Genomic DNA, 22,671 nt, shown 5'->3' with positions numbered 1-22,671 from the left:
TGAAATAAAATAATAAAAAATATAAAATATAAAATATATACCTATATATAAACTATAATTTAATAAATGAAATTAAATAAATTCTACAAATTATATAATCTGAAATAATAATTTTGATTTCTTAATCTAACAATAAATTATATTAATACTTTAAAATAATAATAAAAAGAAAAAATATCCAGGCAACCCCAGTAGAAAGTAAACGGCATTATTTGTATACGAAGAGACATGAATTGAGCACTAATTCTATTGTCTTTTGATTTCTATTTCTTCCGAGAACAACCTCAACTCCACCATTAATCTCAATCTTAATTCGTCCATAATTTTTTTGTCATTTTCTCTTCCAATTTTCTTCTAACTTAATCACAGTAAAATCACATACATAATCAATTATTTTACATTTTTCTATTGACATTGTATACTTTTTTTTTTTAATAGATGAAAAAAGCATAAACGTACGTCTTGTGAGCTATTCTAATTTTTAAATCTGAAATTTCTTTATATAAGTGAAACAAGGTATAGTTATTTGATAATTCATTATTATTATTATTATTATTATTATTATTATTATTATTATTATTATTATTATTATTATTATTATTATTATTATTACATAAGTGAAATAAGGTATAGTGAAATTCTTCCGCCTGATGCTTCAAATACTAAGGGAAGTGAAAAACGACTTTGCAAGGCCTACAAATGATAGCCGCAGTTGTCCCACAAAAACTTCTTCCTAAATTTTGGTAATCAATTATGCTATTTAGTTTAAATTTAATATAAGTTTTTCTCGTACTTCACCTTCTAATTTCATTATTGCTTTTTTTTTCTATTTAGCAGCAATCAAAGATATGAAATTTTGTTACCTAACCATGTGTTTGAAGATAATTATTGATTTGGTGAATTATAAGCGAGTTGTTGCTTTAGTTTGTGTGTAAGTGGTATGTCTTAATTTGTATATAGATATTTTTTATGCTTTAAGTGTTATAGTTATGAGATGTCTTTTGTATGACTTACTATAAATTTATAATTTGTGATCATTCTTGATAATAATGTCAAAGGAAATGTATCACAAATTATTAAATTAGTTTTTGTGTTATTTATAAACTTATAAACTTATAATTTATATTATTTTATGTAATTCTCATTACTAATTAGTGTTTATTATGAGTTTTTATGAAGTTAAAAATTAATTTAAACTTATAACTTCTCGTTATATCATTACTCTTAATTTTATCATGTCATAAAACTCAATTATGCAGTAAAATTATCTTTACTTATATATTATTTATTTATGAACCAATCAACTTGTTTTATTAACAGATAAAATTATTTTATTTCATAACTCATATATTGAATTATACATTAAAAATAAGTTAAATAATATATATTTATATATAAATATATAAAGATTATTTTTAATATATACATATTTTTATAAAATATTTTAATAAAAATTTACATATAACTATGTTGAGTTTGAAAATAAATATTAAAAATGATGATCAAATATTATTAAAATATTAATTAAATATTTATTAAAATATTATCAATTGGTTGTTTAATGCATTTGATCAAGTGTGCAGAAAATAAAATGAAATAAGTTGGCCCAAGGAACAAATGTTTAAAGCCCATAAACAAATTTAGCCTTGTACAAAATTGATTTAAGTTAAATCAAGTTGGGTTGGTCTAGTGGTTAGCTCACTAGTCCGCTTAAGTGTCGGAGGGTTCGAATCCCGCCTTGTGCATGTAGCAACCCATTAGTCAGCGACAAATCTTTAAATGGAGCTCAGTACCGCGGCGGATTAGTCCTTGACCTGCCGGGTTGGGGAATACCGTGGGAAACCAAAAAAAAAACTTGATTCAAGTTAGTGGCTAAACCTTGGTATTAAGAAAGAAAAAGCAAGCTCAATCACAAGCCCAATAATCAAGCTTAAGGAATTAAGGTAAGGAACCCAAGAGACCAAGCTTCATACGGTCATCTCATCCTTTGTAACTGAAACTCCAAATTCAATTTAATTTAATTCTCTTGAGGCTTCTACCGACAGTTTCTCTCCTCTCTCCTTTCTCACTTGCTTCAATCACGTCACTTCATCTTTCAAGAAAGAAAGAAAGAAAAGAGAAAGCTCAGAGGCTATGGAGTTTTAAAAGGCAAAAAGAAAATTGCCAAATCAAAGCAAAGAAAAGGAGCTACAACTAAGTAAATAGTCTCTCTCGGTCAAAGCACAACAAAAGTTTCTTCCCTCATTTGTGCTACACCGATGAACCAAGAAGAAAGCCACAAGGTCACAAGCACCGTTCTGGAAAATATGAAGAAGGTGAAGTCAATGGTGCTCTGCTTGGAATCTACGGTCAAGAAACAAACTTAGGGCCAAAGCAAGAACACACGGCTCAAATTCAAGATTCTTGAAGAAAAAGGTTGAAAGAGAAGATTGAAGGTATGGTTGCATGTCACTGCTTCTACCCTCTCTCTCTCTCTCTCTCTCTCTCTCTCTCTCTCTCTCTCTCTCTCTCTCTCTCTCTCTCTCTCTCCTTTGTGAACGTCGCTGCTACATCTGTGTATTGGGAGAAGAGAACCAACAAGTGCTGAAGAAGGTTTCAAGCCCTGGAAGCTTCACTCCTCTATAATAGGGGTGAACGGCCAAGGATTGGAGCAAAGAGTGAGAGCACACGTTTGGGTTTTCCTAGCTCTTCGAGCTGTTTATTCTTCTCCTTCATGATTATCATTGAATATTTCTTTTTCTCAGTTTAGTCTGTCTGTGTTTCATTGGTAAAAGGCAAAATGTGAGGTTTTGTAAGGAAAAGCCAATGAGTGGAAAAAGATAGAAAGTTAAAGAAAAAGCCATAGTTATCTCAGAAATTCTTTGTATGTATTTCTATTTTGTTTTCATGATCCTGAGGGGATTCCATTGCAAGTTGGGTTAGCACTTTGCTGTTGAAAGTTAGGGTGAGTCCTAATCAAGTTCAGGTTGGGTTAGAATCTAGACTTGTCCTAGATAGGATTGGGGTAGATCCTAGAGAGAATTGGTGAATATAATCTTGTTGAAAGATAGTAAAAGTCCATCACTGTTGTGATGGAGACTGGATGTAGGCTACACTACACAAGGTAGTTGAATCAGGATACACCTGTGTGTCATTTCTTCTTCTTTACTTCACTTCTGTTTCTGTTGCTCATGAGACAAAATGAAAATGTCTCTCATCTCATCACGAGACAAAGGTAAAAATATCTCCTAAGTTTTTTTGAAAAAGCATAAGTAACATCCAGAAGAAAAAGAAGCTAAGATCCAACCCCTCATTCTCTTAGCCACTGATAACCATCAATTGGTATCAGAGCTTGGCCTCAAAGAGATCAAGCTTTGCAGCTTTGAGAAAAGATTCTGATGGCGAACAACAATGGTTCCAACACAGTGGCTTATACTCTGACAGAAGAACAGTCTAACAACAGAACTCCATTCTTCAATGGGAAAAACTACAACTATTGAAAAGAAAGAATGAAGATCTTTGTTCAGTTAGTGGATTACAACCTGTGAAAGATCATTATAAATGGTCCTCAAATCCCTACAGAAACTGGCACTAATGGTGTTGTCACTCACAAAGCTAAGAATGGAATGAAGATGACAAGAAAAAGGTAGAACTAAATGCCAATGCTGTCAACATGCTGAACTTGCAATCAGCTTCAAGAAATACCAGAAGGTTTCAAGATGCAAAACAGCAAAGGAAATATGGGATAAGCTTTAAGTCACACATGAAGACACCACACAAGTAAAAGAAATCAGAATTGACATGTTGAGCAAAAAATATGAGATATTCTCTATGAAGGAAGGAGAATCAAGTGATGACATGTTCGAGAGATTCTCTATCATCATTAATAGCTTGGATGCTATAGAAACTACTCATTCCAAACAGATGCTAGTGAGGAAAGTCTTGAGAAGCTTGACAAAAGAGTAGGAAACTAAGGCTATTGTTATCTCTGAAAGCAGTAACTTAAGTCAAATGACCTATGATGAGCCGAGAGAAAAGTTACTAGCATATGAAATCACTCACATAAAAAATGATACAAAAAGTAAAGGAGTGGCTCTTAAATTTTGTACTGAATCATTGGATAATGAATCCAATTACTGTTTATCAAATGACAAGTTTGTATTTTTTGCTAAAAAACTTATAAGGATGATGAGACTCAAAGAAAGAAATAAAGGTGGCAACTCAAAAAAACTAAAGAAGGACTCAAGTAAGGTCATTTGTCACAACTGTAGAGAAGCTGGACACTGGAAAAGGAAGACAAGTCTCAGAAGGGCAAGAAGAAGAGACTTATGACTTCTTGGGAGGATCTCAAGGTTGACTCAGATGAGGAAGAAAACTTTGAAGATGAAGCTCGAATCTGTTTCATGGCTGATGATGAAGATCAACAAGAAGAGGTAAATTGCTATGACTTATCTCTTGATGATTTGCATGTTATTATTGATGATCTCACTCACCATTCTAAAAAATTGCTGAATAAATACAACAAATGTAAATCTGAAAATGAAGTTTTGAAAGGTGAAAATGAGTTTTTGAAAGAAAAGGTAAAGGAGACCGAATGTGCTTTTGATTTCATTGAAGAAAATAGATTCTTAAAATCTGAAATTGAAAAGTTCAAAGGAAAGCACATTATTGATCCTTCTCAAGAACTTGTTGCTGAAAATAAAAGATTAAATGAAATTATCAAAAGTTTGAATAATGATTTATCAAAATTTGCACATAATTCAAGCAACTTGGATAAATTACTTGCTAATAAAAGATCGTTGTTTGAAAAATCAGGTTTAGGGTATGTAACAAAAAATGATGCAATTTTTGAAAAATCACTTGCAAAATTCACAGCATCATCTTCAAAAATAAAATTATTTGATGAATCTGGTCTTGAATATTCATCTAACTTTGATACTGATTTTGAAAAGCTAGATTTTGATAAAAATGCATCTTATTCAAAATCTGAACCTACTTCAAATAACTCTAATTTGGGTTACATCTCTAACAATGAGGCTGTCTTTAGAAAACCCTTCTTTCACAAAAAGGCCTCACGTTCTAGAAACTCATTTGTGTCAAGAAATTCTAGTTTAAGATTTTTTGCAAGAGGAGGTACTAATGTTAGAGATGGATCTTTCAAAAGAAATGCACCCTTTTCAAATACCAGAAAATTCAAATCTTTTAATTACCTTCAGAATCATACCTTAAATCATTTTCAGCAACATGCTCACACAAATCATTATTTTAATTGCAATAAACCTGGTCACTCTTCTTTCCAATGCTTTATTAATAAAAGAAGAGTAGGAAACAAAACATACAAAGCTGTTTGTGATTTTAATGCACTTGGACAACCAAAAAGGATTAACTTCAAAGGATCCAAATTAGTTTGGATACCTAAGGTCACTTAAAAGCTTTGTGTAGTTTTTCCTAGCAACCAAGAAGAAGAAAGACATATTGTACTTGAATAATGGATGCTCTAGGCACATAACCGAAAAATCCACTTTCTTTATCAAGCTTGATAAATACGATGGAGACTTTGTGATTTTCGATGACAATGGTAAATGAAAAATTGTGGGTGTAAGGTTGGTAAGAATTTTTCAACTTTCATTGATAATGTATTTTGAATTGATGGGTTGAAACACAATTTTCTAGGCATTAGCCAATTGTATGCTTTTATGTTGTTTGGTTATTTTCAAGAAATTAGAATGCTTGGTTGTGTGTGAAAAATCTGGTAAAATTTTGTTTGAAGTTAAAAGATGTAATAATGTGTATGGACTAACCTTAAAAGAACTAAAAGAACAAAATGTAGCTTGTTTTACTTCTATGGAATCTGCGAAATGGTTATGACATAAGAAATTAGAACATGCAAGCATGTTTCGAGTTTCTAAACTTGTGAAAAAGAATTTGGTTAGAGGTCTTCCTAAAATAAGATTTGACAAAGACATCACTTGTGATGCTTGTCAAGTGGGTAAACAAACTAAAAACTATTTCAAACCTAATGATGACATCTCAACCAAAAGACCATTGGAATGCTATATATTGATCTTTTTGGTCCTACAATGACTCAAAGTCTTGGTGGTAAGCTCTATGACTTAGTGGTGTTTAATGACTATACTAAATTTAGATGGATTCTTTTCTTAGTTCATAAGAATGATGTCTTTCTTGCTTTTTCAAATCTATGCAAAAAGATTTTAAAAAAAGATTTAAAAATATCTTTCATAATAAGTGATCATAGAAAGGAGTTTGAAAACCAAGATTTTGAAACTTTTTGTGATGAATTTGGTATCACAATTTTTCATGTCCTAGAACACCTCAACAAAGTGGGGTTTTTGAAAGGAGAAATAGAAGCCTTCAAGAAATGACTAGGGCTATGCTTTATGAAAATGAAATTCCAAAATTCTTTTGGGCTGAAGTTATACTATGCTTTATGAAAATGAAATTTCAAAATTCTTTTAGGCTGAAGTTATACTTTGAATCAAACTACCATTAAAATTTTTTAAAGAAAACACCATATGAGTCTTGGAAGAGAGTACCACCCAATCTTAAGTACTTTCATATTTTTGGATGCAAATGTTTTGTGTTAAACACTAAAGATAATCTTAAAAAATTTGATCCAAAATCTTATGAAGGTGTCTTTATTGGATATTCAACCACTAGTAAAGCTTATAGAGTTTACATCAAGAAACATAGAATAATTGAGGAGTCCATACATGTTACTTTTTGTGATTTTAACTCTATTTCAAGTGTTATTGAGAAAATTGATGCAGGAACTGAGATTGCACAAAGTTCAGATAGAATTCAAGGAAAAGACAAACTTGACCTTACAATGGAAGATGCTGCTCACGATTCTACTGACCAGAATCTAAGAGACGATTCTGTTTTGTCTCCTCCTGATACAAAAATTTGTGAAAAACTCAATGGAACTGATCCTGTTCATATTCGACCTGAAATCACCTCACCAAAACCAAGAGAATGGAAGTTCTTGATGAACTATCCACATGAATTCTTCATTGGAGATCCCTCTTATGGAGTTACCTCAAGATTCTCAAGTAGAAAGAGAGGCGAACTCAATAACCTCGCTCTTTCATCACAAGTGGAACCCCAAAATGTGAAGGAAATACTTAAAGATCCCTCTTGGATAAAGGCAATAGAGGAAGAGCTGGTCCAATTTGAAAAAAATAAGGTTTGGACTCTCGTGCCTTATTCGAATGGTAAGAAGGTAACAAGTACCAAATGGATCTTTAAAAATAAATTGGGTGAGAATAGTAGTGTTGTTTGAAATAAAGCTAGATTAGTAGCTCATGGGTTTGATTAAGAGGAGAAAATTGACTTTGATGAGTCATTTGCTCCGATAGTTAGAATGGAAGCAGTAATATTATTACTTACCTATGATGCCCATAAAGGATTTAAACTCTTCCAAATGAATGTTATGTGTGCCTTTTTAAATGGCCTTATTGATAGGGAAGTATACGTAGCTCAACCCTCCAGTTTTGAAAATAAAGATATTTCAAACCATGTTTTTAAACTTTCTAAAAGCTCTTTATGGTTTGAGACAAGGTCCAAGAGCTTGCTATGAAAGACTTAGCTCTTTCTTGTTGAAAAATAGCTTTCAAATGAGTACTACGAATACTACTCTTTTCATTAAAGAATCTAATGATCATTTCATACTTGTTCAAGTTTATGTGGATGACATTGTGTTTGGATCAGCATATGAAGCCTTGTGTGATGAATTTGAAAAATTAATTACTAGTGAGTTTGATATGAGCATGATGAGAGAAATAGAGAATTCATTTTTTTTCTAGAACTTCAAATCAAACAAACTCCTAGTAGAATTTTTGTACACCAAGGTAAATATTCCAAGGAGTTAGTAAAGAAATTTGATTTAGAAAATTCCAAACCCATGAGTACACCTATTCATCCAAATTCCAAACTTGAAAAAGATGAAAAAGAAAAAGATGTTGATGAAACAAGGTATAGAGGAATGATAGGATCTCTCATATATTTATCCTCCTCTAGACCGGATATTGTTCATAGTGTGGGTGTGTGTTCTAGACTTCAATCACAACCCAAAGGAATCACATCTTTCAGCTGTTAGATGAATAATTAGATACATTAAAGGCGCATTCGACCTCCGTTTTTGGTATTCTAAAACTAATAAATTTTGTGTAATTGGGTATTGTGATGCAGATTTTGCTGGAGATCATGTGAATAGAAGCAGCACTTCAGGAATTTATTGCTTTCTTGGACAATTCTTGAATGTGTGGTCAAGCAAGAGGTCGCAAGGAGACAAAACTGGATAGATGATGACTCCCTCTAGGTTCCATGCAGTTCAGACTATGTGTTGATAATTTTAAATAAATCTGGATTTGAACTAAATTCTTGGTAGTCAAATGTGTTTCCTTAAAACCACCACTAAGCCCAAGAGAAAGTTATTTTGTTTTATGAAGTGGGTCTCATTGCTTGTTTTGATCACATACACCAAAAATGGGAGTATTTGCATTCATTATTTTTCAAGTCAAATCAGTTTCAAATTCTTTTCAATTTTTTATTTGACTTATTATTTCAAAACTGGTTGCATTTTTTTAAAATTAAAAATTCTTTGAATCTCGTTTTATTAAATTGGTTTGTGTTTTCAAAAGATTTTTGAGCATTTAAAGCAGTTATTATGATAACTTCTCATCTTCTCCACTACTCCCATTTTCTCTTACATATGGAATGTTTTAACTTGCATCGTTGAATATTTTGGTGTTGATCTGAGCGATGAAATCCAAGATAGGATTTTATATCTTAAGAGTAGTGGTGTTATAAAGTAATCTAAGAAAAAGGGCACAAAGGCAGCCAATGATACGGTTTTGGAAGAATAAGAAGTTTCTCTTGCAACCAAGGATGAGGGATCTGATGTCTAGCCCAATTTGATGCTGCTGTTTTCTTAGAATCTATTTTTGGATGATACAATTTCTTATAATTTCTGATGACACTAACACTATTACCTGTTTTGTACTTGTGGTTTGCATATTGAACTATTTTTTGTGCAGGTTTCTATTCTTGATATAAGTATTGTGTGAAAATAAATCGAAATAAGTTATATTGAAACTATTGAACTTATGATGCTTGAGACTGGCTGCAAATTTTTTTTTGTTTTAAACCATTATTTCACGCAGTTATGATTATGCATATTGCTCTGATTGTGAATATTGCTTATACTTATTATAGATTTTGTTTTGTTTTGGTATCTGAGTTTTTTATTAAGGCTGCTCCATGATGTTACTGCTGAAAAACTGTTTCTGAAGCATTGGTTTATCATTAGTTTTTGTTCTATTTCTGGATTTTAGTTATTGAACTCTGGTGGATGACTGTAACTTAATCTTTACACTTTTACCTACTGTGTGTTGAACTGTGTCCCTCCTTAATGACATAAGAGAGAGAAAGGCATACAAATGAATTGAAACTGTTTCATGTTTCATGTCCTCTGATTCTTGTGCTCTGTTTTAGCTCTAATTTGGTTTTGAGCACTATTTCATGCCTGATTGTTGTGATAAAATTCATACTCTATTGTGTTTGCTCTGTTTTGTCTTTGATGTCAATATGGAGCTGATTGGATTGTAATTTTTTCATCATATGTTTTGGTTTGCTAATATGTTTTCTTATCAGTTTTCAATTGATCTGAAAGGATTACATGTAGCATGTGCCAGTTACAAGTTTGCTCTGTTTGAAAAAATTATTTGTACTTGTATATAGAAATTATTTATGTGATCTAAATAGGTTAATCAGAGTACACATTAAGGGGGAGCATAGTAAAAGGGAGAGCAGTTCATAAATCATCTAAGGGAAGTTTTCTCTCCAAATTTCTTCAATTCATTTTAATAATGTTTGTTATCAAAGAAGAAATTGTTGAGTTTGAAAATAAATATTAAAAATGATGATCAAGAATTATTAAAATGTTAATTAAATATTTATTAAAATATTACAAATTAGTTGTTTAATGCCTTTAATCAAGTATGAAGGAAATAAAACGAAACAAGTTGGCCCAAGGAATAAATGTTTAAAGCCCATAAACAAATTCAGCTTTGTACAAAATTGATTCAAGTTAGTGGCTGAAAAAACAAACCCAATTACAAGCCCAAGAATTAAGCTTAATGAATTAAAGTAAGGAACCCAAGAGACCAAGCTTCGTACAGTCATATCATCATTTGTAACTGAAACTCCAAATTCAATTCAATTTAATTCTCTTGGGGCTTCCACCGAAAGCTTCTTTCCCTTCTCTTCTTTCTCACTTGCTTCGGTCACGTCACTTCATCTTCCAAGAAAGAAAGAAAGAAAAGGAAAAATACAGAGGCTATGGAGTTTTGAAAGGAAAAAAAAATTGCCAAATCAAAGCAAAGAAAAGGAGCTACAACTAAGTAACTAGTCTCTCTCGATCAAAGCACAACAAAAGTTTCTTCCTTCATTTGTGTTACACCGAAGAACCAAGAAGAAAGTCATAAGGTCACAAGCACCGTTCTGAAAAATATGAAGAAGGTAAAGTCAATGGTGCTCTGTTTGGAATCTACAGTCAAGAAACAAACTTGGGGCGAAAGTAAGAACACACGGCTCAGATTCAAGATTCTTGAAGAAAAAGGTTGAAAGAGAATATTGAAGGTATGGTTGCATATCACTGCTTCTACCCTCTCTCTCTCTCTCCTCTGTGAACATCGCTGCTACATCTGTGTATTGGGAGAAGAGAACCAACATGTGCTGAAGAAGGTTTCAAGCCCTGGAAGCTTCACTCCTCTATAATAGGGGTAAACGGTCAAGGATTGGAATAAGGAGTGAGAGCACATGTTTGGGTTCCTATAGCTCTTTGAGCTGTTTATTCTTCTCCTTCATGATTATCATTGAATATTTCTTTTTCTCAATTTAGTCTGTCTGTGTTTCATTGGTAAAGGACAAAATGTAAAGTTTTTTAAGAAAAAGCCAATGAATGAAAAAAGACAGAGAGTTAAAGAAAAAGCCATAGTTATCTCAGAAATTCTTTGTATGTATTTCTGTTTTGTTGTCATGATCCTGAGGGGATTCCCTTGTAAGTTGGGTTAGCATTTTACTGTTGAAAGCTAGGGTCAGTCCTAGTCAAGTTCAGGTTGGGTTAGAATTTGAACTTGTCCTAGATAGGATGGGTAGATTCTAGGGAGAATTGGTGAATGTAATTTTGTTAAAAGATAGTGAAAGTTCGTCACTGTTGTGATGGAGACTGAATGTAGGCTACATCGCACAAGATAGCTGAATCAAGATACATCTCTGTGTTACTTCTTCTTTTCTATTTCACTTCTACTTCTGTTGCTCAGGAGACAAAATGAAAATTTCTCTCATCTCGTCACGAGACAAAAGTAAAAATATCTCCTAAGTTTCTTTGAAAAAGCATAAGTAACATTTAGAAAAAAAAAAGAAGTTAAGATTCAACCCCCTTCTCTTAGCCACTGTTAACCATCAAACTATTTTTATATAAAATTAATAATTAATAATTATTAAATAATTTAATATATTTATAAAATTATCAACTATAAATTTCAATTATTAATTTTTTATAAACATAATTACGTGCAATGTTTTACTACATATTTTTGTGTGAATAATTATAATACCAAAATCTGTACACATAGTATTTGTAAACAATAAATTATTATAAATACATTAAAAAAGTGACCCATCAATGAATAAATACAGATATATCCTAACAAATGAACATTATTACCCCTGTGCTGTATGCACCGTGTATTTCACGCTCTTCAATAGAATTAAAGATAGATTTACTTTATGGTGGAGATGTAATTTTAGGACTAATTTATTTTTTAAAAAAAAAATGTTTGTCAATTTTTTTTTAAAAAATAATGGATATAATTTTATAACTAAAGTAACTCTTCATACTTAGTTAAAGAATAATAAAATAAACTACTTATTACAATATTTATTTATAATTAATGTAACTCTTCATATATTAAATTATATTTTAAAAAATTTTACTATTGTATTCTAAGGACATAAGTTAAGCATACTATAAAAAAAATTTAATGTTATTTATGTTTCTATGCATTGAAAACATAAAAAAAATTATTTTTGTAATAAATAATATTAAAATATTTTTTTATGGTATGCTTAACCTATGCCTTTAAGGCATAAGATAGCAAAATTCTATTTTAAATAATATAATTAAAAATATTTAAAATTATAAATATACTTTAAAATTAATTATTTTCTCTCTCATTTCAAGTATATTAATGACCCCAATTAATTTTTACATCGAAAACAGCTTAATTAAGCTCCTTTTGAAAAATTAATTTAAACAATAAATACTTATACTAAAAGTAGCTTATAAATAATTTTATGTTTGATTTTTAGTTCTAAAAGTGCTTATTTTAAAATAAATATAATAAAAAGCTTTTTATTATGAGAGAAGTCATTTTTTTAACTTCTATATAAGCACTTAAATAGCTTCTTAAAAAACTACAATTTTGTGTTGAAAATTGCACCAAACATTAATAATACTACTTTTCATAAGTCAAAAACTAAAAAAAAGTAATTTTTGAAGTTTTCCAAACGGGCCCTAAATCCAACCACGAAACTTTAACTTAATTCACCTTCACGCGCTAATATCTTTAACAAACTTTTGACTTAACGGGCGAATATATATAACTACCATTTTCATCCCAAGTCGTTTTCTTTTTCGAATTTTCTCTGCGTTTTCTTCTTTTTCTGCAGTCTTTGCGTTCTCTTCCTTCTCTATGTTCTCTTCGTTCTTTGCGTTCTCTTCGTTCAAGATCAAAACTCTTTTATCTGATTTAAAGATTTGGATCAAATTTTTTGAAATCAAACAGTAAAATTAGCTTTGAACATGTATTTTATTTTTGAAGATAATGAATGATTTAAGATCAAACTATTAATTGAACTAGGAAAATTGGATTATTGTTTTGAATCGAATCAAATGGCTGAGGTGTGGTTCGAATCTAGTTAATGTAGTTTATTAGTACTTTATGATTCTGTAGTTGAATAATTTCAGTGTAAAGACTATGAAATTTATGAGTTATTGTTGAGAAATTTTGGTATTATTTATTCTGATAAGTTCTGTATAATTTAAAACTCTTTCTCTTCCTCCTTTTCATCTTCTGCTACTTCTTCTTTTTCATCTTTTTTATTATTTTCATCTTTTTTTTCTTATTCATCTTTTTCTTCTTGTTTTACCTTCTCATGTTTCTTCTTGTTTTATTCTCTAAGCAAGAAAAAAATCAAACCAAAAAGAAGAAAAAACACATAATGCTATAAAATTACAAGAAAGATAATAAATCTACATTCATTCAACTAAGATTGCAATACACTACAAACATGTTCATTCAATTCAAATCTAATATGAGAAGTAATGTTTCTATAAAAAAGAAATAAAAGCAACAGAAAAAAGAAAGAAAGAAAGAAAGAAAGAAAGAAGAATGCGGCATTAAAAAAGACATTTTTGAGTTTTTGTAGTAAAATTTCGGTGTAAAATTTAAGAAAGTTTATGTGTTATTGTTGAAAAAATTTCAATGTTATTTATTCTGATAAATTCTACGTAATTCAAAACTCTTCCTCTTTCTCCTCCTTATCTTCTATTGCTTCTTCTTCTTTTTCATCTTTTTCATCATCAACTTTTTTATTTATTCATCTTTTGTTTTTTGTTTTACCTTCTCATGTTTCTTCTTTTTTTACTCTCTTAACAAGAATAAAAACAAAAAAAAATCAAATAAAGAAGAAGAAGAAATATATAATGCTACAAAATTACTTAAAAGAGGATGAACCTACATTCATTCAGTCAAATAAGATTGTAATACATTACAAACATGTTCATTCAAATCTAATATGAGAAGCAATGCTCCTAAAAAAATAAGAGCAACAGAAAAAAAATGCAGCATTAAAAGAAGATATTTTTGTGCTTTTGTAGCAAAATTTTGGTATAAAAACGAAGAAATTTATGTGTTATTGTTAAGAAATTTCGATGTTATTTATTCGGATAAATTCTGCATAATTCGAAACTCTTTCTCTTTCTTCTCTTCATCTTCTACTGCTTCTTCTTCTTCTTGTTGTTTTTCTTCTTCTTCATCATCATCCTCTTCTTCTTTTTTTATTTATCTTTTTCTTCTTGTTTTATCTTCTCATATTTTTTTTTTGTTTTACTCTCTTAACAAGAATAAAAAAATAAAATCAAGCAATGAAGAAGAAAAAATACATAATGCTTCAAAATTACTAGAAAGATGATGACCCTACATTCATTCAACTAAATAAGATTACAATACATTACAAACATGTTCATTCAAGTCTAATATGAGAAGCAATACTCCTAAAAAAGAAATAAGAGCAATAGAAAAAAGAAAGAAAGAGAAAGAAGAAAAAAATACAGCATTAAAGAAGACATTTTTTGCGCTTTTGTAGCAACATTTCGGTGTAAAAATGAAAAAATTTGTGTTATTGTTAATTGTTAAGAAATTTCGGTGTTATTTCTTATTATAAGTTTTGCATAATTCAAAATTCTTCCTCTTTCTTCTCTTTATCTTCTGCTTTTTTTTCATCTTCTTTTTCTTGTTTCAATTTTTTTATAATTTTTCTTGTTTCATTCTCATAAAAGGAATAAAACCAAAAGAAATAGAAGAAAAAATCAAAGCTACAAAATTACTAGAAAGAAAAGGAGGAAAAGAAAATAATGCAGCAATAACAGCAGCAATAATAAAATAATTATGAGAAAAAATACGCGAAAAAGAAAAAGGAAGAACGCGTAGAAGAAGGAAGAACGCGAAAAAGAAGAAAGATATGAACGTTCACATTCACGTTAGTTACAAGGAAGTTGGAGCGTGTATTCACGCTCTCACTAATGAAACTGATATTTGTTGTGTTTTGACTAATTTGATTGGACTTAGTTGTCAAAAAAACTTGGATATGTAGCAAACTTCTCTCTAATTTTAAACACATTAATTACACACATTCTCTCTCTAAACTTTATAGTTTGATTCGAAAATATATCCTCTTAATTTTTTTTTTTCAATTGAGGTAGTAAAGTGTGATCTTTAACCCTTCAATACTTTTTTTTTCATATTTTTTTATCCCACTTATAAAATTAATAGTGAAAGATTATCCTTTACCCTTTTGAGTAAAAAAATTTGTAAAAATCTATTGCGGTTTAATCCTAGTCATTTATTTGGATCTAATGGTTATAATTAAACCTCTCATTTCTCATATAAGGACACCTTTTTCAGCCAATGGCCTAAGTGTACAACCATCCAGATACCAGGGATAACCATCCGGATACTAGGGATAATAAACATCTCATGTTATAAAAAGTTAATTTTAGGTTCACTAAGGTTCGAACTCTTGACCTTCTGGATCTGGAACTCTAATATCATGTCCTGAAACCACTCATCCCAAAAGCGTAACCTAATAGGATAATGTAACACTAATAATCATATCTCTAGGTCATTGACTCCCTATACTTTCTCTATATATATATATATATATGGAAGTTAATTTCTATTTAAAAATAAGAATATTGGATTAAATAAAAGAAAGAGAGAAAAACGTGTCTAACTAGATGTAGAACTACATTAAAAACACAGAAGATAAACCACCTTATTGAAGAATCAAATTGGCCTAGTAGTTAAATAATAATTTGTTTAAATAGATATTAAAAATTCGAATTCATGTTGTGTATGCAGTAATCTATTAACTAACAATAAATTTTTAAATGAAACTTTGACCCACAAAAATTGATCTTTAGTCAAACTAAAAGATACCATGAGTAAAAAAAATCATGTAAAATTCATGTAAAATGAAAAGGTTGAGATATAAACATAGTTATCAGAACCGGACCGGACCGGCCGGTTCGACCGAAAAACCGGTAAACTGATAGTCTGGCCGGTTCGGTTGGTAGATTGGACCGGATAAGCATTCGAACCGGTCAACGGTGGTCAAACCCGTTAAAAATCGGTCGGTTTCGAACACGGAGCTGCGCCAAAATCCAACCTTTCCCTTCCCACTGTGGCAAACTTGATTCTTACTTATAAATATGACAAAAATTATATATATAACAAAACGTAATGATTTTTTATTTTTTTATTTTTTAACGTATGGATTTACATGGATACCAAACAAGTAACAACACATAGTATACAAATATATTGATATATTGATATTGATTGTGTTATCTTTTATTTTTTATTTATTAAAATTGAAAAAATATTTTGTATTAATAACTAATTTATTATCTTTTTTTACATTATAAATTATATCTAAGAATTGATATTTAATTGTTATTAATATATTTTTAAAAATATGCATTTAATTTTTAATTCTAATTTTATTTTTATAATTTTATATTTTTATTTAATTATGACCGGGTCAACCGGGTAAATCAGTGACCCACCGGTTGAACCAGTAATCTAGTGACCCAGTCGTATGATCGGATCAATTACCGGTTCAGTTCTGATAACTATGGATATAAAGTTCCAACCTCGGTAAAAAGAACATCAAATGAATTGGAAAGTAACAAATGCTAAGCCTTATTATTGATGAATCAAAATCATGTAAAATTAAAAAGTTGGTAAAATAAAAAAATAAACTAATTATTTTTAAATCAAAATGATAAAACTCGCACATTATAAAAATTATAAATTTGATAATAAATAATTTTTTATTTTATTATTTTATCAATTTTTTTTTGTTTAAAAATCTTTTTCCCTTACTTATATCACAAACAAAATGAATGGTTGGACTTTATAAACATCTGTTTACAGCATAAACTACACTTCTAATCTAAAATATTTTTGAACATCTAAATAATCGTATTTGACAAATAAATGACTCTTGATCCAACGAAGGGATGATAGAAAAACTCAAACTTTTTATAGGCTGTGGTAAATGCTAAGGATTTGGATTTTTTAAATTTTAAATTTTACTTTAGAATATAAAGTATGATCTATCACTACTTATTTCATAGGTAGAACCAAGAAAAAACAAAAGAAAAAAACATTGAATGATAAGAAATTTCACTTTATTCTCTAAAGTGTAAAACCTAAGAATTGTGATATTTGATATATTTGACAGACAGTTGGAAAGCTTTTACTCGGTTGTATTGGGACACAGCTAATCCTTCCGTGTCACAAACAAAACAGTTGAAAAAATTCTTTGCCTGCCACCAACTAGCCATACTTTCATGACCACCCCGTAATTGGCCTATAACTATAACCTTCATTAAAAAGCTCAACTTTAAAATATTTTTGTCAAAAATCCAATCTGTGGCTGGTGTTAAAAGTATCCACCGCCCTAAAAAGAACCATTTCATTACAATAGTTTGAGATTCCAAGGAATTTTTTGCATCTATTTGGTCACGGAAAAGGGATTATTTGGAACAAGAGATCTCACACCATATGGGTATATTATGTATATAGTTAACAAAAAGTGTAACTGTACAAGTTATGGTGCCCCCTTGTTCAATGCAAAACAATCTATATGGTCTACAATTCGAAGCACAACTTTAGCATAATTAGGTGTCACCAGCAAATATAAACAATTGGTGTAACCAATTTTGCCATGTACATCAGAATCGTGAAGTCTTCAATGCATGCAAAACCAGTTCAGGTGCAAAGAATCACATTTGCACAAGCAAGGTCCCACCACGTGTCAGGCCAAGATTAAAGGTAAAATGTTAGATAAAGTTCTCTATATGCACTCCATCCAATTCTCAAATTAAATAAAGACATGTGAGTACTCTTTTCTTGAGATAAGTATATTCTTTTTGCTTTTTAGTGCATGTTTGGTTGAAGGGTTAACCAGGAGGTGGAAATTCTCATGGTGAGTTTAACGTGTAAATTACACGTGTAACCTGTCCATAAAAACTTCCACTCCATTTTTAGCTCAGGAAAAATGTCCACATGTCATCATCTAATTCAAAAACTGAATGAAATAGATATAAAAAACTAAATCTAGTTATTTGTCCACAAGATAAATAACCAAAGATCTGATTCACGGGTGAAGAACTCGTCATTAGAGCACCATAAGGAACCAATAATGATGTCTTGCTTTATTCCAACTCAAACTGTGCTTTCAAAAGAAACCTGGAAATGTGGTAAATGCCTGGGTTTTGGATTAGATGAAGAACCGAGTCCCTGCAGCAACTTAATGACATCTGCAGAATCATCAAGATAATACTTGGCCTTGCTCGGCTTGCGACCAACAGTGCAGGCAAAGATATCTGGGGCTACTTGGAATGATGGGCATGACACTGTCCTTGATATGCTCTCAAACATGTCTTCATCAGAAATATCATCTCCAATGCACAACACAAAATCCGGTGAATTACCACCATTAACCATATTCGTAAGAACCTTTTCAGCTACCTGACCTTTGCTTATACCCTGCAGAAAGCAAAGCAAGATTTGAATACTAAGTCCATTTCAGCTTATGAGCTATTTAGCTTTCACATTTATATAATTAGATCAAAGAATAACAGGATTTTAAAAATGCACCTGTGGCATAACTTCAACAATATGCTGGCCCCTTTTAACAACTGCAGGTTCATTGGTAAGCACACTTTCTAAGTGGCTCAATAACTCTTTGGCTTGGCAAGAGCCGAAATCAGGGTCTGCATCTCGATGATGCCACACCAAAGCACTCTCCTTAATTTCAATATTTGACCCATCAGTTGCCTCTGTATATGACTGCATAATGGGCTCCACAACCTTTTTCCACTCTAGATCCGCTGATAAATGACTCATTTCCCATTCAGAATCTTGATTGCTCCTGAAAACCAGAAAAGAAATATGCAGTCAGTCTTTTTTTCTTTTTTTCTTTTTTTAAATTTGAGGGAGGGGGTGATAAAAAGTGAAAAGTGTAATGCAAACCTTAAAAAGTAGCCATGTTCAGCCGCCAGTCCAATCATTTTGCAAGATATAAACCACTCACATAGAGAATCTCTTCCCCTCCCACTAACAATGTACACAATGTTTTTGGCATCATTACACAAAGCATTTAGCACAGAGATAACTTCAGGGCTGGGAATTTTACTTATAGATGATTGTGGTACAAGAGTACCATCATAATCAAGAAATATGGCCCGCCTACTGGTTCTTTTGTAAGCTGAAACGATGTGATCAATGGACAACTTCCTAAAACCAGGAGAAAGGGAAACAACTCTAACCCCCAGGCCCAACCCTATTACCCAGCACCTTTTGGTATAGTGATCTTTGCATGCTCTTTCCAAATCCTGCATAAAGCTGCGTGCCCAATATGCCACATCATGAGAACTGACATATCGGTAGTGTTTCTCATGCCTCAATTGCTTCTCTGAATCATTCATAGTGAGTGCTGAATTCAAAGCATCAGCCACAGCATCTATGTCCCAGGGATTGACCCTGATAGCCCCACTTAGAGAAGGAGAACAACCAATAAACTCAGACACAACAAGCATGCTTGAACGAGGAGAATCAGCTGTTCTACCCAATGTTTTATCCAGTTGTTCAGTTCCTTGTCTACAGACAATATATTTATATGGGACTAAGTTCATGCCATCCCTCACAGCATTAACAATGCAACATTCTGCAACAGCATAGTAGGCACTCTTCTCAAATCGAGCAACATGACGGTCAATCAATACAACCGGCCGATAATTGGTTGAACCATAAGTGACATTGATTCTCTGGACAATTGAATAGGTTTCTTTCTTTGCTTCCTGAACATCCTTCCCTGAGCCCCTTGCAGGATTCACAATCTGAACTAGGACAACTTTTCCCTGCAGATCTGGATTCTGCTCTAGCAGCTGCTCCACAGCAAGAAGCTTCAAACTGATTCCCTTAAAAATATCCATGTCATCAACACCAAGAATCACCTTCTTACCCTTAAACTCTTCCTGAATTTCTTTTAATTTAGCAGACGTAGAATGAAGATTTAATACTGACTCAAGCCTGCCCATGTGAATGCCTACAGGCAAAATTTTTATAAATATAGTTCGGCCAAAGTAATCGAGTCCTATATGTCCTCGTTTAGATTCATAATCTAGGCCTAGCATTCTACTGCAGCAAGAGAGAAAGTGGCGAGCATAATCAAAAGTATGGAAACCGATCAAATCAGAATTCAATAATCCCCTGAGAATTTCATCCCTTACTGGCAGAGTTCGGTAAATTTCAGATGAAGGGAAAGGACTGTGGAGAAAGAATCCAAGTTTTACTCGATTATACCGCTTCCTCAAGAACGTAGGCAAAACCATCAAGTGGTAGTCATGAACCCAAACAAAATCCTCATCAGGATTGATTATTTCCATCACCTTGTCTGCAAATATTTTATTTGCAGAAACATAAGCCTGCCAGAGCACACGGTCGAAGCGGTCACCATGATCAGGGCATATAGGAAGCATATAATGAAAGAGAGGCCAAAGTTGCTGCTTACAAAAACCAAGATAAAACTTTTTCTGTAGATCATGGGGAAGAAAGGTAGGCACGCAATTAAAATCCTCCAGTAATTTCTGAGCAATTTCTTCCTGCTCATTAGCATCTATTTCAACTTTGAGGGATCCCACGTAAATCACTTCGGTCTCAGAAGAAAAACCGTCCTTTAATTGTAATAAGATTGAATCCTCGTCCCAACTGAAGCACCATTTACCAGTATCTATATCTCTTTTGGCCTGCAATGGCAACATGTTTGCCACTATGATTCTCCTCTCCCGACACCCAGATGAACTAACATCTGAATCAGCATCATTTCTACCACAGGCATCCAGATCAGAAATAACTCCTGGAACAGTCATAACCCTAGGAATAGTTCTTGGGGTATTTGGAATACCGAGTAAATCTCCAGCTAAGTCTAGAAGATTAACATATGATCTTGACACCATGACTGATCGAGGAGAAACTCGTCTTCAATGATGTTTCTATTGATTCATACCCATAAATAAATAAATAGAATTAAAAAAATAAATACTGCAATCAGCAATTCAGCATCCAGAAAATAATATATCATCAAAGTTCCAACAAGGAAAATAACCAAAAAAGCCATCAGATCAATGAAGGACCTCATCAATATTGATTTGATCCATTGACACTAGGTAACACATTTAGCATTCTTATCTAAGAATCCAGTAATATAGTAGTTTTTAACGCAGAATTCCAGTTCTGTTCATAGCATATATTTCATCGAAAATTACCATGATAAATTACAAATCATCAGACAGGAATAAACAGATGGACTGACTTTGGAAAACAACAAGATCATATCATCTTATATGTTCTCGCTTCAACGGCTAATAATAATATACACAGGTTCTATTGGCCACAGATTAGAGGCACTGCTATACAAAAGCACTCATATTTGTAGCATTGACTCCACAAATGGAAGTATTTACCCAGTATCAATTTCAATCATCGACTGGTAAAATGAAAGAACTGTTAAAGAGTAAAGACATAAGTGAGTTTCAATTCAAAGCATGCTAGTACACCACAAAAATACAAAACTAACAAGCGGACCAAAAAATGAAAATAACCCGAATAACCCCATGAATCTGAACTATTTAAATACAATTACTGCAACCAACTACTAATAGATATCTGTCCAAAAAAATTTAGCCAAAGTTGAAATGAGACGTTTGGGTTCAAGGTTACATTAAAGGAGACTAGAAGTCAAAACAAAAGGCATATATCTTAAAATAGAAACAAGGAGACAAACATAGAAGCCACACAAGCAAAACCACAATCAAACTCGTTGAAAAAGTGATTAGGAGCCGCAGCATCATCCATCAACACCAAAATAAATCAAATCAAATCGGAAAATAAAAAAGTTGAAAAAGAAAACAAGCTTATCATCGTAGAAGAAAATATACTCCATCAAGCAAACAATACAAAAAATTAATATGAATAAAAATTAAAAAATAGAAAAAACAGTAATTATAACAATTAACAAAAGAATAAACAGAGAAATTAGGTTTGAAAAACTGAAAGCGGTGGTGGTGAAGAGTGGCACCTGAACCAAATTTTGAAGATATGAATCACCACATTTACCAAACTTCAAGGCTGGTCAATCGTCAACTCCTTTGCACAAACATCAAAGCCAATACACGCAGCAACTACTACCTGAACAAGAACAAGAACAAGTTGTTTGGCTACTAAGAAAACGAGAGAGAGAGAGAGAGAGAGAGAGAGAGAGAGAAATGGAAATAAGAGGCAAAAGCGCAGATCAAGCACCTTTGAGAGTAAACAAGAAACTTTCAAAGAAGAAAACAAAGTTTAGGGATGAGTGAGAGAAAATTTGGAAAAACGCGGTGAAGAAACTGCGCTGCTTTTACGAGAGAAAGAGAGAGAGTTGAAAGGTTTTTGGAGAATGAAATGAGGGAAGAAGAAGAGAGCAGAACGCTAACAACTAGAATTTCTCTTTTTTCTTTTTTCTTTTTTTAATTTCTTATACCTCAACTTACTGTAGCTCAAATTGGATAGACTTTACCCACTTTCCATTTTTGTTTTTAATTTCTTTTATAAAAGAATAAAAAATTCTATCACCTAATTCCAGAAAATAAGTCTTACTTTACTTTTAATTATAATAACTAAATTATCTTATTTTTATTATATTTTCCTCATTCTTCTTTTCTTTACAAATATTTATTATTTACTCAATTATAATTATATTGTTTTCAAATTTTATTTT

At 31.6% G+C, this 22,671-nt stretch overlaps 1 protein-coding gene across 2 annotated transcripts; it reads right to left on the bottom strand.

Moving 5' to 3' along the window:
* Positions 1 to 17,389: 17,389 nt before the first annotated feature.
* On the bottom strand, positions 17,390 to 22,442 carry LOC107643377 (putative alpha,alpha-trehalose-phosphate synthase [UDP-forming] 9). 2 transcript variants are annotated; one of them, XM_016347003.3, is made up of 5 exons: positions 22,215 to 22,442; positions 21,994 to 22,103; positions 18,888 to 20,908; positions 18,513 to 18,786; positions 17,390 to 18,401 (listed from the first exon to the last, which is right to left on the bottom strand). In XM_016347003.3, the coding sequence occupies exons 3-5, from the start codon at positions 20,870 to 20,872 to the stop codon at positions 18,078 to 18,080; spliced, it is 2,583 nt and encodes an 860-aa protein (XP_016202489.1). In that variant the 5' UTR covers positions 20,873 to 20,908; positions 21,994 to 22,103; positions 22,215 to 22,442; the 3' UTR covers positions 17,390 to 18,077. The 2 variants fall into 2 exon arrangements, with proteins under 2 accessions (XP_016202489.1, XP_020979090.1); XM_021123431.2 differs by having other exon boundaries at positions 21,994 to 22,404.
* Between the last annotated feature and the right edge of the window lie 229 nt (positions 22,443 to 22,671).

This window comes from Arachis ipaensis, chromosome B5, assembly GCF_059453495.1.
Source record: "Arachis ipaensis isolate K30076 ecotype BB chromosome B5, ASM5945349v1, whole genome shotgun sequence".
NCBI lineage: Eukaryota > Viridiplantae > Streptophyta > Magnoliopsida > Fabales > Fabaceae > Arachis > Arachis ipaensis.
The sequence above is the reverse complement of the archived record's forward strand: the minus strand, read 5'-3'. Positions and strand labels throughout refer to the sequence as shown.